We start from the raw sequence: 14985 nt of genomic DNA, 5'->3' as shown, positions 1-14985 counted from the left end.
AGGTTCAATAGGCATCAAGTGTGACTTGATTGTGAGATCCTATAATTACTGAACATTATTCCTAAATGTCCATAGTCAAAGTATTATCGTTAATTAGGACAACGATAATACGGTTAGATTAGTGTAAGTGTTGATTGATGATCAAATCTCATAGGTCATGGATATGGAGATATCAAATCACACCACATGTATACATTAAGAGTAATGTGTATAGGACTGATCCGCCATGAGATTGCTACATGGGTTGTTACGTGACTGTCATTAGCATATCTCAAAGTGACTATAGTGTAATGGTCCTTTGACTTGAGGTCACCATAGATTCCTACATGTAATGTCATATACTTTGATACTGTCAAACGCCACTGTAACAGGATGGTTATAAAGACAGTTATTGGGTATACCACAGAGCATGGAGAGGAATGTGAGTGATCAAGATAGGATTTGTCCCTCCTACGAAACGGGAGCGATATCTCACGGCCACTTGGTGGTTAAGTCTAAAAGTGTATGCATACCCAAATGAGTCGATATAATGATATCGAGCTCATTTGTTCTGATAGACTTACCCGGTAAACCAAGAAAAAGAGATATTGAGCCATACAAGGATGTCATCGACCATGCCTTGGGCTCAATAGAGATATAGAGGACAAAGGGATTATATTACACGGTAATGGAGGTCACAAGGTTCGTCGAGAAATTGACTTTCCGATTACTTGAGTAACAGTGATGCATTGCTAGATGCCACTCACTGTTTGTAATATTGAAATAGAGATTTTGATATTACTGTCAACGTAATTGGGAACCTACAGGGTCACACACTACGACTAAATTGACGAGATATTTTGAAACAATAAAATCATCTAATAAAGATTAGATGATTTATGGTGCGACTAATTAATCGGATATTTAATGAGATTAAATTTGTCGATTAATTAGACTCGATTTATTAGATTAAATGGACCAAATTGATGCAAGATTAATACGGTGACACATGGGCCATACATATGTCTACATTTATACATACACATGGGCTAATTAAATGATGCCATTTACCTAGACACATGGGCCATACATATGTCTACATTTATACATACACATGGGCTAATTAAATGATGCCATTTACCTAGACACATGTCATGTAGGGAGCCCATGTAATTCTAATCCCACATCGGTGGGATTTGAATTTTCTTCCCTTCCTGTTTGTTATATAAAGGGTACAGAATATATATATATATATAGATGAGATATATATGTATGCATGTGTTTGTGTACGTTTACATACACAAATATATAAGATATACATGTATGTATATAAATGGGCATAATTGAGTTGAATTGTTCAACTCATTAGGTCCAATTAAGTCTAATAAATTTCGAGAGTCGCACCAGTGTTTCTTTCGAGTGTTGGTCGCTAGCACCGCCGATCTCGAAGACTCGTCGACAAAGTCGGTGTGGATTCCAGTAGAGGCGTCACGCGTGGGACGCTCGGTCGACAACTTTAAATATTCCAGGTACGTTTTTATTTACTCTTATTCTTCTAGTAGGTCTTGGAATTAGTTTCACGGGTAGGAAATTTTGAATTTCTGTTCCTTTTTCGCTTCCGTTGCGCCCCGTGGAACTAGCAATTGGTATCAGAGCCTAGCTAGTTAGAATCTGAGTAGATAATAGCATAAAATATGATTTTATGCTTGGTACTCGTGTGATTATGTTTGATATTTGCGGTGCATGACTGTTAGACATGGACAATGTCCTAGTTGTGTTAGTATAATAGTTATACGTGTGGACTATTATGTAATAGTTACATAATAGTGTATAGTGAGATCGATTAAATGTTAATCAAATCCCTCAAAATATTAAGTCCATATCCTTCCACCGTGTAACGCTCGTCAAGACCAAGATCGATGAGTGTGTAGACCTTGCCTTCGCAGGATGCCCTTATCTATCCTAGTAAGACGTTGTGTTTACCAGTGGGTCGGACTTAACTGAGCAAGCCTAATAGGATTAGGAGTTCAGAGGCATGTAGTTGGGCATCGATCTATAAGATAGATTTGAATAAGGAGTTATTCACCCAACTAATCAAGAGTTGCATGTGATGCAATTGGGAAAGTGAGTTCCCTACCTAAATAGCCAGTTCTGGGTGAATCAGCCCTCGCTGACTCAGAGCTTGGTGAGATATGGATCTTGAGCTACTATGAGAATGATATTCTCTGAATCAATGTTGAGGGTCATTGATTTGATATAAATAGTGGGAGCAATATTTATAAAGTCCTCATTAAATATTGTTGTGTCATAATACTTATTTTGTATATTTCTATGGTAGTTACCATGGCAGGGAGCACTTCTAGTACTTTCTGTTTGCGATCCGTCCTTGATAAGGACAAACTGTCAGGGACTAATTTCCTTGGTTGGTATCGAAACTTGAGAATTGTTCTCACCCAAGAAAAGAAGCTATATGTCTTAGAGCAACCTCTTCTTGCGCCACCGCCTGACGATGCCCCCCAAGCTGAGAAAGATGCTTATAGTAAGCATCATGATGATGCCGTAAACGTCGGATGTCTCATGTTAGTCACCATGGACTCGGAGCTTCAGAAGCAACACGAGAACATGAAGGCGTACGATATGATCGTGCATCTCAGGCAGCTCTATCAAGAGCAGGCCCGACATGAGAGATTCGAGATCTCTAAAGCACTTTTTCAGGCAAGGTTGATTGAGGGTAGCCCGGTGGGTCTTCATGTACTCAAGATGATTGGGTACGTTGAGACTCTGGGAAGACTGGGATTTCCTCTTGGTCAAGAGTTGGCCACAGATTTAGTCCTACAGTCGCTGCCCAGCAGTTATAGTCAGTTCATTATGAGCTATAATATGAATGACTACAATAAACCATTGCCTGAACTGCTTAGCATGTTGAGAACAGCTGAGCATGATATCAGCAAGGGGACGTCCGTTCTAATGGTCCAAGGGACCAAAAGAAAGGGCAAGAGCAAGAGTAAAGGCAAGAAGGCTAAAGGTGCATCCAATTTTGACTTGGGTGCGTTGAAGCCTAAAGCCAAGGTGGCGAAGAATGATTACTGCTTCCATTGTGGCAACACTGGACATTGGAAGCGGAATTGTAAGATATACCTGGAAGAGTTGAAGAAGAAGAAGGGAAGTGAGACTTCCACTTCAGGTATCCATGTTATAGAGATTAATGTATCTACTACTTCTACATCTTGGGTATTAGATACCGGATATGGTGCTCATATTTGTGGAAATATGCAGGACCTAAAGGACAGTAGATCGTTGACAAAGGGCGAGGTGGACCTACGAGTTGGAAATGGAGCAAGAGTTGCTACATTAACTGTAGGGACTTATCACCTAGTTTTGCCTACTGGGCTTGTATTAGATCTTAACGACTGTTATTATGTACCTGCTATTAGTAGAAACATAATATCTGTTTCTTATTTGGACAAGAAGGGATTTTGTTTCACTATAAAGAACAAGTGTTGTTCTATGTACATGAATGATGTATATTATGGCAGTGCACATTTAAGTAATGGTCTGTATGTTCTTGATCTAGATACGCCTATTTATAATGTGGAAACCAAACGGCTCAAATCTAATGATTCGAACCCGACTTACCTCTGGCATTGTCGTTTAGGCCATATTAGCGAGAATCGCATCTCTAGACTCCATAAGGATGGATTACTGGACTCGTTTGATTTAGAATCGATCGAGACATGCGAACCTTGCTTAATGGGGAAAATGACTAAGGCCCCTTTTACCGGAAAAGGTGAGCGAGCTAGTGATCTTTTGGCTCTCATACATACCGATGTATGTGGACCAGTGAACAAGCTTGCTAGAGGTGGGTATCTCTACTTTATTACATTTACTGATGATTTCAGTAGATTTGGATATGTGTTTTTGATGAAACACAAATCTGAATCCTTTGAAAAGTTCAAAGAATTTAAGAATGAAGTGGAGAATCAGTTGGGTAAGAGCATTAAAGTTCTTCGATCAGATCGAGGAGGTGAATATTTGAGCTATGAGTTCGCTGACTATCTTAAACAGTGTGGGATTTTATCTCAACTGACTCCACCTGGAACACCACAATGGAATGGTGTAGCTGAGAGGAGGAATCGAACTTTATTAGATATGGTTCGATCTTTGATGAGTCATGCAAACTTACCTGACTCCTTCTGGGGATATGCTCTACAAACAGCTGCTCTCATATTAAACAATGCTCCGTCGAAATCAGTTGAAAGGACACCATATGAGATGTGGTATGGGAAACGTCCCAAGATGTCTTTTCTAAAGATATGGGGTTGCGAAGCTTATGTGAAGAGATTGTCTTCGGATAAGCTTGGCCCTAAATCGGACAAATGTTACTTCGTGGGGTATCCTAAGGAAACTCGAGGATACTATTTCTATAATCCCATCGAGGGCAAAGTGTTTGTCGCTCGAACTGCGGTATTCCTTGAGAAAGAGTTTCTCTTCAAAGGAACTAGTGGGAGGAAATTAGAACTTGGGGAAGTTCTACCACAAAATGACATTGACCAATCGACGGGCAATGTTGCAGAACAAGTATCACAAGTTGTTGTGGCACAATCTTCTACACAGGTGACACAGGAGCCTCGTAGGTCTAGTAGGATACGTCATGAGCCCGAGAGATATGGATTTCTCGTGACTCAAGACAATGACGTATTGCTCATAGATAATGATGAGCCTACAACCTATGTGGAAGCCGTAATAGGCCCAGACTCTGAGAAATGGCTGGAGGCCATGAGATCTGAGATGGAGTCCATGTACACTAACCAAGTATGGACTTTGGTTGATCCACCTGAAGGGGCAAAACCCATTGGGTGTAAGTGGGTCTTCAAGAAGAAGACTGACATGGACGGTAATGTGATTACCTTTAAGGGCCGACTTGTGGCAAAAGGTTTCAGACAAGTTCATGGTGTTGACTATGACGAAACCTTTTCCCCGGTAGCTATGCTTAAATCCATCAGGATCTTACTTGCAATTGCAGCTTATTATGATTATGAGATCTGGCAAATGGATGTCAAAACTGCTTTCCTGAACGGGAAGCTCCTCGAGGATGTGTTTATGACACAACCTGAGGGTTTTGTCGATCCACATTGTGCCGGAAAGGTTTGTAAGCTACAACGGTCTATTTATGGACTGAAGCAAGCTTCTAGGAGCTGGAATCTTCGTTTTGATGATGCAATCAAAGAGTTTGGCTTCATCAAGAATGAAGATGAACCCTGTGTTTACAAGAAGGTTAGTGGGAGCATAGTAATCTTCCTGGTGTTATATGTAGATGACATACTTCTGATCGGGAATGACATTCCTTCCTTACAGTCTGTGAAGACTTGGTTGGGAAGGTGTTTCTCTATGAAGGACTTAGGCGAAGCTACCTACGTGCTAGGTATCAGGATCTATAGAGATAGATCCAGGAGACTGCTTGGCTTAAGTCAGAGTGCATACATAGATAAAGTGCTTCGGCGATTTAGCATGCAGGATTCTAAGAAAGGGTCGCTGCCTATGTTACATGGCATAAGCCTTTCGAAGGCTCAGTGTCCTTCTACTCGAGAGGAGAGGGACCGCATGAATAGGATTCCATATGCGTCAGCTACTGGATCCATCATGTATGCTATGTTATGCACTCGATCAGATGTCTCGTATGCTTTGAGTATGACGAGTCGATACCAATCAGATCCAGGTGAAAGACACTGGATTGCAGTAAAGAACATCCTTAAGTACTTACGAAGGACTAAGGAGATGTTTTTGGTATATGGAGGCGAAGAAGAGCTCGTTGTAAGAGGTTACACCGATGCTAGCTTCCAGACCGATAAGGACGACAGTAGATCGCAGTCAGGGTATGTGTTCTGCCTGAATGGAGGTGCTGTGAGTTGGAAGAGTTCCAAACAGGAGACAGTAGCCGACTCTACCACAGAGGCCGAGTATATTGCTGCCTCTAACGCTGCAAAAGAGGCCGTTTGGATTAAGAAGTTCATAAAAGAACTTGCTGTGGTTCCTAGCATCGTAGACCCAGTGGATCTCTATTGTGACAACAATGGAGCCATTGCGCAAGCTAAGGAACCCAGGTCTCACCAACGATCCAAACATATACTCAGGCGCTTCCATCTCATTCGCGAGATCATCGACAGAGGAGATGTGAAGATATGCAGAATACCAACAGATGAGAATCTCGCAGATCCACTTACGAAGCCTCTTGTGCAGCGCAAGCACGAGGCTCACACTAGATCTATTGGCATTAGACAGATGCCAGATTGGCTCTAGTGCAAGTGGGAGATTGTTGGGAATTGGTGTATGCCCTAGATGCAATCTATCATCAGTTCTGTAATATGACATGTATTTCATTATATTACGAGGCATATCTGTTATTGTGTAAATTGCGCTAAATATGATTTTACACAATAATGTCCTTGGAATAGTAGGTTCAATAGGCATCAAGTGTGACTTGATTGTGAGATCCTATAATTACTGAACATTATTCCTAAATGTCCATAGTCAAAGTATTATCGTTAATTAGGACAACGATAATACGGTTAGATTAGTGTAAGTGTTGATTGATGATCAAATCTCATAGGTCATGGATATGGAGATATCAAATCACACCACATGTATACATTAAGAGTAATGTGTATAGGACTGATCCGCCATGAGATTGCTACATGGGTTGTTACGTGACTGTCATTAGCATATCTCAAAGTGACTATAGTGTAATGGTCCTTTGACTTGAGGTCACCATAGATTCCTACATGTAATGTCATATACTTTGATACTGTCAAACGCCACTGTAACAGGATGGTTATAAAGACAGTTATTGGGTATACCACAGAGCATGGAGAGGAATGTGAGTGATCAAGATAGGATTTGTCCCTCCTACGAAACGGGAGCGATATCTCACGGCCACTTGGTGGTTAAGTCTAAAAGTGTATGCATACCCAAATGAGTCGATATAATGATATCGAGCTCATTTGTTCTGATAGACTTACCCGGTAAACCAAGAAAAAGAGATATTGAGCCATACAAGGATGTCATCGACCATGCCTTGGGCTCAATAGAGATATAGAGGACAAAGGGATTATATTACACGGTAATGGAGGTCACAAGGTTCGTCGAGAAATTGACTTTCCGATTACTTGAGTAACAGTGATGCATTGCTAGATGCCACTCACTGTTTGTAATATTGAAATAGAGATTTTGATATTACTGTCAACGTAATTGGGAACCTACAGGGTCACACACTACGACTAAATTGACGAGATATTTTGAAACAATAAAATCATCTAATAAAGATTAGATGATTTATGGTGCGACTAATTAATCGGATATTTAATGAGATTAAATTTGTCGATTAATTAGACTCGATTTATTAGATTAAATGGACCAAATTGATGCAAGATTAATACGGTGACACATGGGCCATACATATGTCTACATTTATACATACACATGGGCTAATTAAATGATGCCATTTACCTAGACACATGGGCCATACATATGTCTACATTTATACATACACATGGGCTAATTAAATGATGCCATTTACCTAGACACATGTCATGTAGGGAGCCCATGTAATTCTAATCCCACATCGGTGGGATTTGAATTTTCTTCCCTTCCTGTTTGTTATATAAAGGGTACAGAATATATATATATATATATATAGATGAGATATATATGTATGCATGTGTTTGTGTACGTTTACATACACAAATATATAAGATATACATGTATGTATATAAATGGGCATAATTGAGTTGAATTGTTCAACTCATTAGGTCCAATTAAGTCTAATAAATTTCGAGAGTCGCACCAGTGTTTCTTTCGAGTGTTGGTCGCTAGCACCGCCGATCTCGAAGACTCGTCGACAAAGTCGGTGTGGATTCCAGTAGAGGCGTCACGCGTGGGACGCTCGGTCGACAACTTTAAATATTCCAGGTACGTTTTTATTTACTCTTATTCTTCTAGTAGGTCTTGGAATTAGTTTCACGGGTAGGAAATTTTGAATTTCTGTTCCTTTTTCGCTTCCGTTGCGCCCCGTGGAACTAGCAATAAGTTATGTAATTTGTTGAGAAAAGTTTGTTGACATGAACCAATTGAAGTGAAATTGCATCATACGCTTCCAGAATTCTGATGTGTGTATTAAAGGAAGAGGCGCTAAGCCATGGTTAGCCTGAAGAGTGGCAACAACAGTGTGAAAATAACATATAAATTGAAATGTGGCCTAAGGGAAAATATGTGCTATATCCCCCATGCATTATGAAGTGAAAAGTTGATAGTGACCACAGAGATGCACTTCCTGACCAAATTAATTTCTTCCAGAAGTTTTTTACAGCATGTCAAGAAGAATTCTTTACTCCAGCTGTCTTGTTACCGGCACGTGATTAATATGCTTCAGTCCTTTCCAAATTGAATACCTTCCGGGTTTCTGTTGCATCTCGTTCTCGAATATTCCACTCCAACTCTTCCTTGTTATCTTTGATCACGTTCTCTTTCCTCCTCTAACTGCAGAACAAAGGACATATAAGGCGTACGATGATCTTTAAAAAGGAAACTGAGGATAACAGAATGTCAAGAACAGTTATCATTACGAATGTCTAAGGTAGAGACAGAACAACCATTTCACTTGCAACAATAGTTAAAAGAAAATAATACCTCAGAGCCACCTTCTTCATCTTGAGAAGTTCGTGTCTTGACACTTCTTCCTTCATCAAAGTGCACAGCTGGCCTAACCATAACATCAGTTCATGATCAATAACTTGAAAATTAAATAAGAGGTAAAAAACAAACTTTAAGAATGATGTTCTTCAAATACCTCAGCCTCATCATCATCATCATCATCATCATCGTGACTTTCTTTTTCCTTAAACGTTTCTTATGGAAATCTGCCCTCTTAGCATTAAAAATAGAAGTACCAGTAGACCTCTCGGTATGACTGGCGTTATTCCCCATAGTCTTCATCATCGTCGACGGCATGTAATAATATGAGAACTTGAACATTATGATTTATGGGACAAATTAAGTGATATTATTCGGCCGTACCTTTTTTGACCCTCTCCATATCTCGCTATTGTAGTCCTAAACATATCTAATCTTCCCATATAGTTTGCCTTCATCACCATTCGTCTTTTCCAGTTCTACCATTAGCACTCCAATCTTCTCTTCGACAGTCTAACTTCCTAGTAGGTATTAAAAATGCAAACCAAGTCAATAGTGTGAAGCTGACATATGTGAAGAATAATAACAACAATTGCGCATGGATGACATGAAATTTCGGCAATAAAGAGTGTTGAGTAGGGAAGAGACCTCTTCCGTTACTCGCAAGTGTGCTCTGAATCGATCTCGTTGGTTGATTATAATGTTGTGCATTCAATTTTCAGCTTTGATCTTGATCAGGGGAAACACGCTTTTGTTCTGCATTTTGATTCATAAAATAAACTTATAATTCCAAACATCTCAGAATTCAAATGCCAGGATGGGGCAAGAGAGAGAACCTCAAAGTGCTCAGCAGTGCCAGTCTCTGAGAGGTCCTACTCATCAAATAGAAAACCTTTACGCTCTTTGGAACTGTAACGCTGTCTAAGAGAACAGAACATCCAAATGTCTTGCCATTAAGTAGCCAAGCTGCATGCATTCCAAACAAATTTAATTGATCAATAGTCGATTGGTGGCTGAAGCAGATGGTCGATAAACTCAGATTTAAGTGATGATAGCAACTCAGATTTACGCAACACTCTTGAATAAACTTCTTCAGCAAAAGCCCGAGTTTTGCTATAACTTACATTAGTTGCCACGACTCGGTAACTGAAAGGCATAGCAACTATATATATATGATTGAAAAATATTTAAGTTGTTAAAAGTGACTTTTTAGTAACTAAATTTGATTAATTAGTTGCTAATAAATTACTTTATTATAGTGAGAATTGTGTAACAAAATCTATATATTGCATGCGATAATCATTTTACGGCTGAATGATGCTCTAAACTCCGAATTCGGAGCCTCCTAATGAGACAAAAGGGGCATACTTGTAATTAAATACAATAAGAGGGGCATTTTTCCAATTTCTCTTGTTCGCTGGATTCGGAGAAAGCAATTTTGGAGGAAAACCTTTACAGCTAGAATGGAAATGTGTCTTGCTGAATATATGCTTTATTCTTCAATTAATTAAGCCTATTATTTTCTAGGGTTCATTAAAAAGACTACTGAATTAGGGCCCTCATGGGCACATATATGAACCCTACACGCGATTCCACCATGATTGCCAAGTTGATTAAACTAGTTTAAGCTGAACAAAGAGATCGCTGGCAATTTTCCCATTGTCTCAGTCATAATTCCACCTACCGAAATTAGGACTTGCAGTTCCTGATACGACCAGGCTGTATTCCATACATTATATATGGGCATTTTCCCTCTTAAAATTGCCAATGCTGCATTCCACACATTATATACATGTATGACAAACAAAACTATCCCTAAGCACCATACAATTACAAATTCAGATATGGCATAATAACCTCGCAGCTCCTACCAAAAAAAAAAAAACAGGACCTCGCCGCCCCTACATGAACCTGTCTAAATCTTTTTGGGTGAGAAACGGGCAGGAGCGCAGTACTATGCCCATATTAATGATATATGTTTTTCATTTTCAACTTAATTCTCGAAGTCAATACTTGATTAGTTAATATTGATCAAATCATTTGCGGATTCGGTAACAATTGGGACCTTCATCCAAATGAATGTAGCTCAACGCTAGCTAGAGCAATCAACTTGTTCGTCTATAAGTAATTAGTCATGTAGCAGTTGGATACCTCTGATAACAAACATATATGACCATTGAAAAGAGAAATGAAAATAAACAAATAAATAAATAAATAGGCCAGAATCTTTTAGTATGTCGAGAGAGCTTGGAGGATCTTGTGGATTCTTATCGATGTAGGACACAGGGCCTGAGTTCCTTAATTCTCTCACCCTTATGTCCCCAACATCATTAACCAACCAAACATGTGGCTGGGGACAGATCAACCATCGCCAAGGCTGCCTACAAATGCGCTTTGGCCATGCTCAAGAACATCCGGAGAAGACCAGAGACTGAGAAGAAAAGGGAGGCGCGTGTTTCGTTAACACCAAGTAATAGCTTACCGTCAAATCCCACGGTATCAAGAGACCAATCAGTGAGTTCCAGTCAACCAATGTTATAACATATGCTCAGGCGATCCGACTTCCATAAAAGGAGCAACCGCTGGGTAACTTGTTTCCTCATTGTCCGAACCGTCTCCCCCAGCCAGTCCTGTCACCTCTCTTCCCTTATCTGGACGCTTGTTTAACTGAACCTAAAATTATTGCCCCTTTGGAGGATCAGTTTGTCCGTTTAGGGTTTTTGCTATTTTTCTCTTTGAGATTATTCTCTTTCTTTGTTGTTCTTACAAGGATCCATTCATAAATGGGTAGAGTGAAACTCCAGATTAAGAGAATAGAGAACCCTACAAACCGGCAGGTGACGTTCTCGAAACGTAGGAATGGACTCATCAAGAAGGCGTACGAACTCTCCATACTCTGCGATATCGATATCGCTCTCATTATGTTCTCTACATCCCAGCGCGTCAGCCACTTCTCAGGCAGAAAGAGGTGAGAATATATTTTGCCCTAGTCATTCTATATTCAATCATCAGCTTTCTTATTCTTCTTCCTTTCTTTGTCCCTGGCCAAGAATCGAAGATGTTCTCACACGTTACATAGACATGCCGGATCACGACAGAGGAGGGTATGTAAAACTATTTTTTCAGCATCCCCTATGCATTCAGTTGAACGTATCCTTTCCTTTTGCACAATCATCAACCCATAATCATGATAATCTTACACGATCTCTTTTCACGTCATTCTTTTTGCAGAATTATTCAAAACAAGGAGGTGCAGATATCCATATGAACATTCGATTCTTGTTCTTCCGAGTTGTATTTATTTTTCTTTTTTTTATTCCAAGCTTGTGTTCTTAAGATTTGCAAAATAATATGAATGCAGTATCTGATCAGTGCCCTCAAGAAATTGAAGACAGAAAATGAGATAGCTCTTCAGCTTGCCAAGTATACTCTCCCCCCCTTTCTTCAACTCTCCAAGAGAGTTTGCAAGCTTAAGAAACCATAATAAATGCAAAGAGACCCGAAGAAAATCATTTTATTTCCGAGTGTTTTTCATTTTCTCAGAAGGTGTCTGAAGAAATATTTCAGAAAAAGTCTAGTTATAAAATCATTAATCAGGATCGACGTTGATGTTACTTGCATTCTCGTGTGTAGTCTTCTATTTTCCATTTATCACTAACTAGAACTTCTTCTTCTGTTTCTTTTTTCCCTCCCATCTCACTTAATCAGCCCCGTTGAACCAAATCCAAATCTGGAGGTAATGAGACAATCTTCATGGTTGCCGTTATCTCAAGCATAATATTCACTCGATTTAAGTTTGTACTCTTGCATTCTTCGGGAAATAATTCTATGGTTCATTAATTTATATAGGAACTACAACAAGAAATTACTAACTTGCAACATCAGCTCCAAATGGCAGAGGACCAACTAAGGTAAGTTTGACACGGCTACTTCATTTTGTATATGCAGTTTTCGTCTATATTCTATTCATGATCATGTTGGCCTATCAATGAACTAATTTCTATGCCACTTGTCTCTGTGCTAGAATATATGAGCCAGACCCCCTAACATTTACGTTGCAAGACGAAACTGATGCCAGCGAGAAGAATCTCTTGGATACATTAGCACGCGTTACAGAAAGAAAGGTATAAGTTTATCCCTTGGTGCAATGTGCGGAAAAAGTCGACTGTACTTGAAAAAGAAAAAGATCTTGTCATGTCTGCTAAATTTTCCTATCGATTTATATATATGGCTCAATGCTAATCTTTCCTGTTGATATTATTTCAGTAACATATAGCAGTCTCTTGTTGCCAAAGGATTTGATGTAACGTGGTCTTTTGTTGTTTCAGAAATACTTGCTTGGCGGCCAGTCGTCAACTTATGACCCATCAAACTTACAGGCAAGAAGATTGTAGTCTTGCCCTTTTCAAAACTACCTACTGATGAATATCGAGCCTCTTATCAACATTCCGGAAAATAAATAAAAGACTGTGCATTCATCAATTATTTCACCCTGACTTAAAAGTTTCCTTTGCAGATTTACCTAGACACACAAGACGGCGTGCCATCGTCATTCGAGAATGAAGTGGATATATGGTTGCCCGAAAACGAGCACAACTCGAACATTCCGTCATGTGTAGGGGCTGATACTTCTTCCATTCCCATAAGGTGCGTTGTTGAACGACTTCCTCTGCATGATCCAGTCCATTAGTTTGGAGCTCAGCCTGGGCTTTGTCAGTTGGGCCTCACCGTATGTTACTGCTGGACTAGTCCAGCTCCATGCCATGCATACATGTACAATGGCGGTGCTTCTTAAACTATGAATGTCGGCTCGATCGGTCTCTGATTCTGGACTCAGTATCATGTTCTCATGCACTATGCAGGAACAGCAATTCCCCGCATGAAATGTACGATTCATTGGCACATGGAACAACGGGAATTAACGGCTTAGAGGCGTGTGGGATGGGAGGAGGTTACCCGATGACCACTGTGGGCCTTCCATCATGGCATCACAACTATAGTGCAACTGAACTCCTCTCTGCCTTCATGCCTCCAACTTCTTACCAATCAGTTAAGGTAAACTATAGCTAACTAACTACTTTAATCGATTAACTGATTGGTTGATTAATTTCTTTATTTATATAACTTTTAGGGGCAGCCTGAAATGGCAAGTCCGGGGATTCCATCGATGATGACACACCAGCAAGCTGTGACTTCATCGAGCTCTTCCCATGTCCCGTCCACTGATGAAGTGACCAACTACAACGAGGGTGGCAAACTTCCTCCTCTTAATGTATGATAATTAGCATACGAGATAATAGCTAGATTCATCTATATACATGTAGGGAGGGTCACATTACTTATAAGTAGTGTTCGAGAGTCTCTTATCAAATTTTACGCCTCTAAATTGCTTCTGACTTACAACAAATATAGTACTGCCCTAGATTGCAAGATGAATTGATCTTGTATCGACTGAAGGACGACGACCTCGGTCCATAAGAACAATATATATGTGTGCATGTGAATTATTTCAATGTATTTTGAGTTAGATGTACCCTCAATTGATAGGAAGAACAGGGGAGGGACATGTATGTTTGCGAATCAATCAATGTGCATGAACTTGGGTGGCATCTGTACTTGTTGTCACTGTTTGACCAACCATCTCTGAGAATGTCCTCCAATCATATCCCAAATTAGAAACGCTGCAGCATTTGATATAATACGACAATCCCTTTAAGGAAACATATATAGCTTTAAAGTTCTGCTACAGTGACTCGGGGTGGGGTGGCACGCCATCACAACCGTGTATGGCGTGTGGGCCCCGCGTATCCTACGGCTGTGGCCATGTCACGGCTACCCGATTCATGCTAGAAAATTTCATAGCTTTAATAATTATCCCAACAAAAACACACAGCTTCAAAATGGTACTGTAGGTCTATGACAATTTGTTCTAAAACTTTCAAGGGATTATTCGACGGCCTATCATACCCATAATCATTTAAATAACGTATGTTTATTGAGCGTTTTGTCATGTACTTTTTTATTGATGAATGAATCCTCATTACTTTCGAGCAAATGAAAAAAATAAAAAACTTACAGAATAAATGGTATATATGATTCATCAATGCTAAAAGATTAATCATTTGGAACAGTCCATCGCAACAAGATTTTTAGTATGTACTTTATATATATATTTTTTCTCAAATTGCTATGCAAGCACGTCGTTGCTGGTTCGTTGGGGGTCTATAATCCACCAAGGAAGCTTCTATAAGCCGGTTTGAAATATACTTTTATTAGTAGCGATATATAAAACTTTTGAGGGGCAAGCCGTTCCTGATTCGC

At 39.7% G+C, this 14985-nt stretch overlaps 1 protein-coding gene across 2 annotated transcripts; it reads left to right on the top strand.

Moving 5' to 3' along the window:
* The first annotated feature begins 11175 nt into the window (after positions 1-11175).
* On the top strand, positions 11176-14265 carry LOC116201361 (agamous-like MADS-box protein AGL104). 2 transcript variants are annotated; one of them, XM_031532582.1, is made up of 11 exons: positions 11176-11632; positions 11715-11768; positions 11896-11914; positions 12026-12087; positions 12373-12400; positions 12514-12575; positions 12689-12788; positions 12993-13043; positions 13181-13311; positions 13527-13719; positions 13802-14265. In XM_031532582.1, the coding sequence occupies exons 1-11, from the start codon at positions 11448-11450 to the stop codon at positions 13940-13942; spliced, it is 1026 nt and encodes a 341-aa protein (XP_031388442.1). In that variant the 5' UTR covers positions 11176-11447; the 3' UTR covers positions 13943-14265. The 2 variants fall into 2 exon arrangements, with proteins under 2 accessions (XP_031388442.1, XP_031388441.1); XM_031532581.1 differs by having other exon boundaries at positions 13796-14265.
* The last annotated feature ends 720 nt before the right edge of the window (positions 14266-14985 follow it).

Source organism: Punica granatum, chromosome 3 (genome assembly GCF_007655135.1).
Source record: "Punica granatum isolate Tunisia-2019 chromosome 3, ASM765513v2, whole genome shotgun sequence".
NCBI classification, from domain to species: domain Eukaryota; kingdom Viridiplantae; phylum Streptophyta; class Magnoliopsida; order Myrtales; family Lythraceae; genus Punica; species Punica granatum.
Note: the sequence above shows the minus strand (reverse complement) of the source record. Positions and strands in the feature narration are given on the sequence as shown.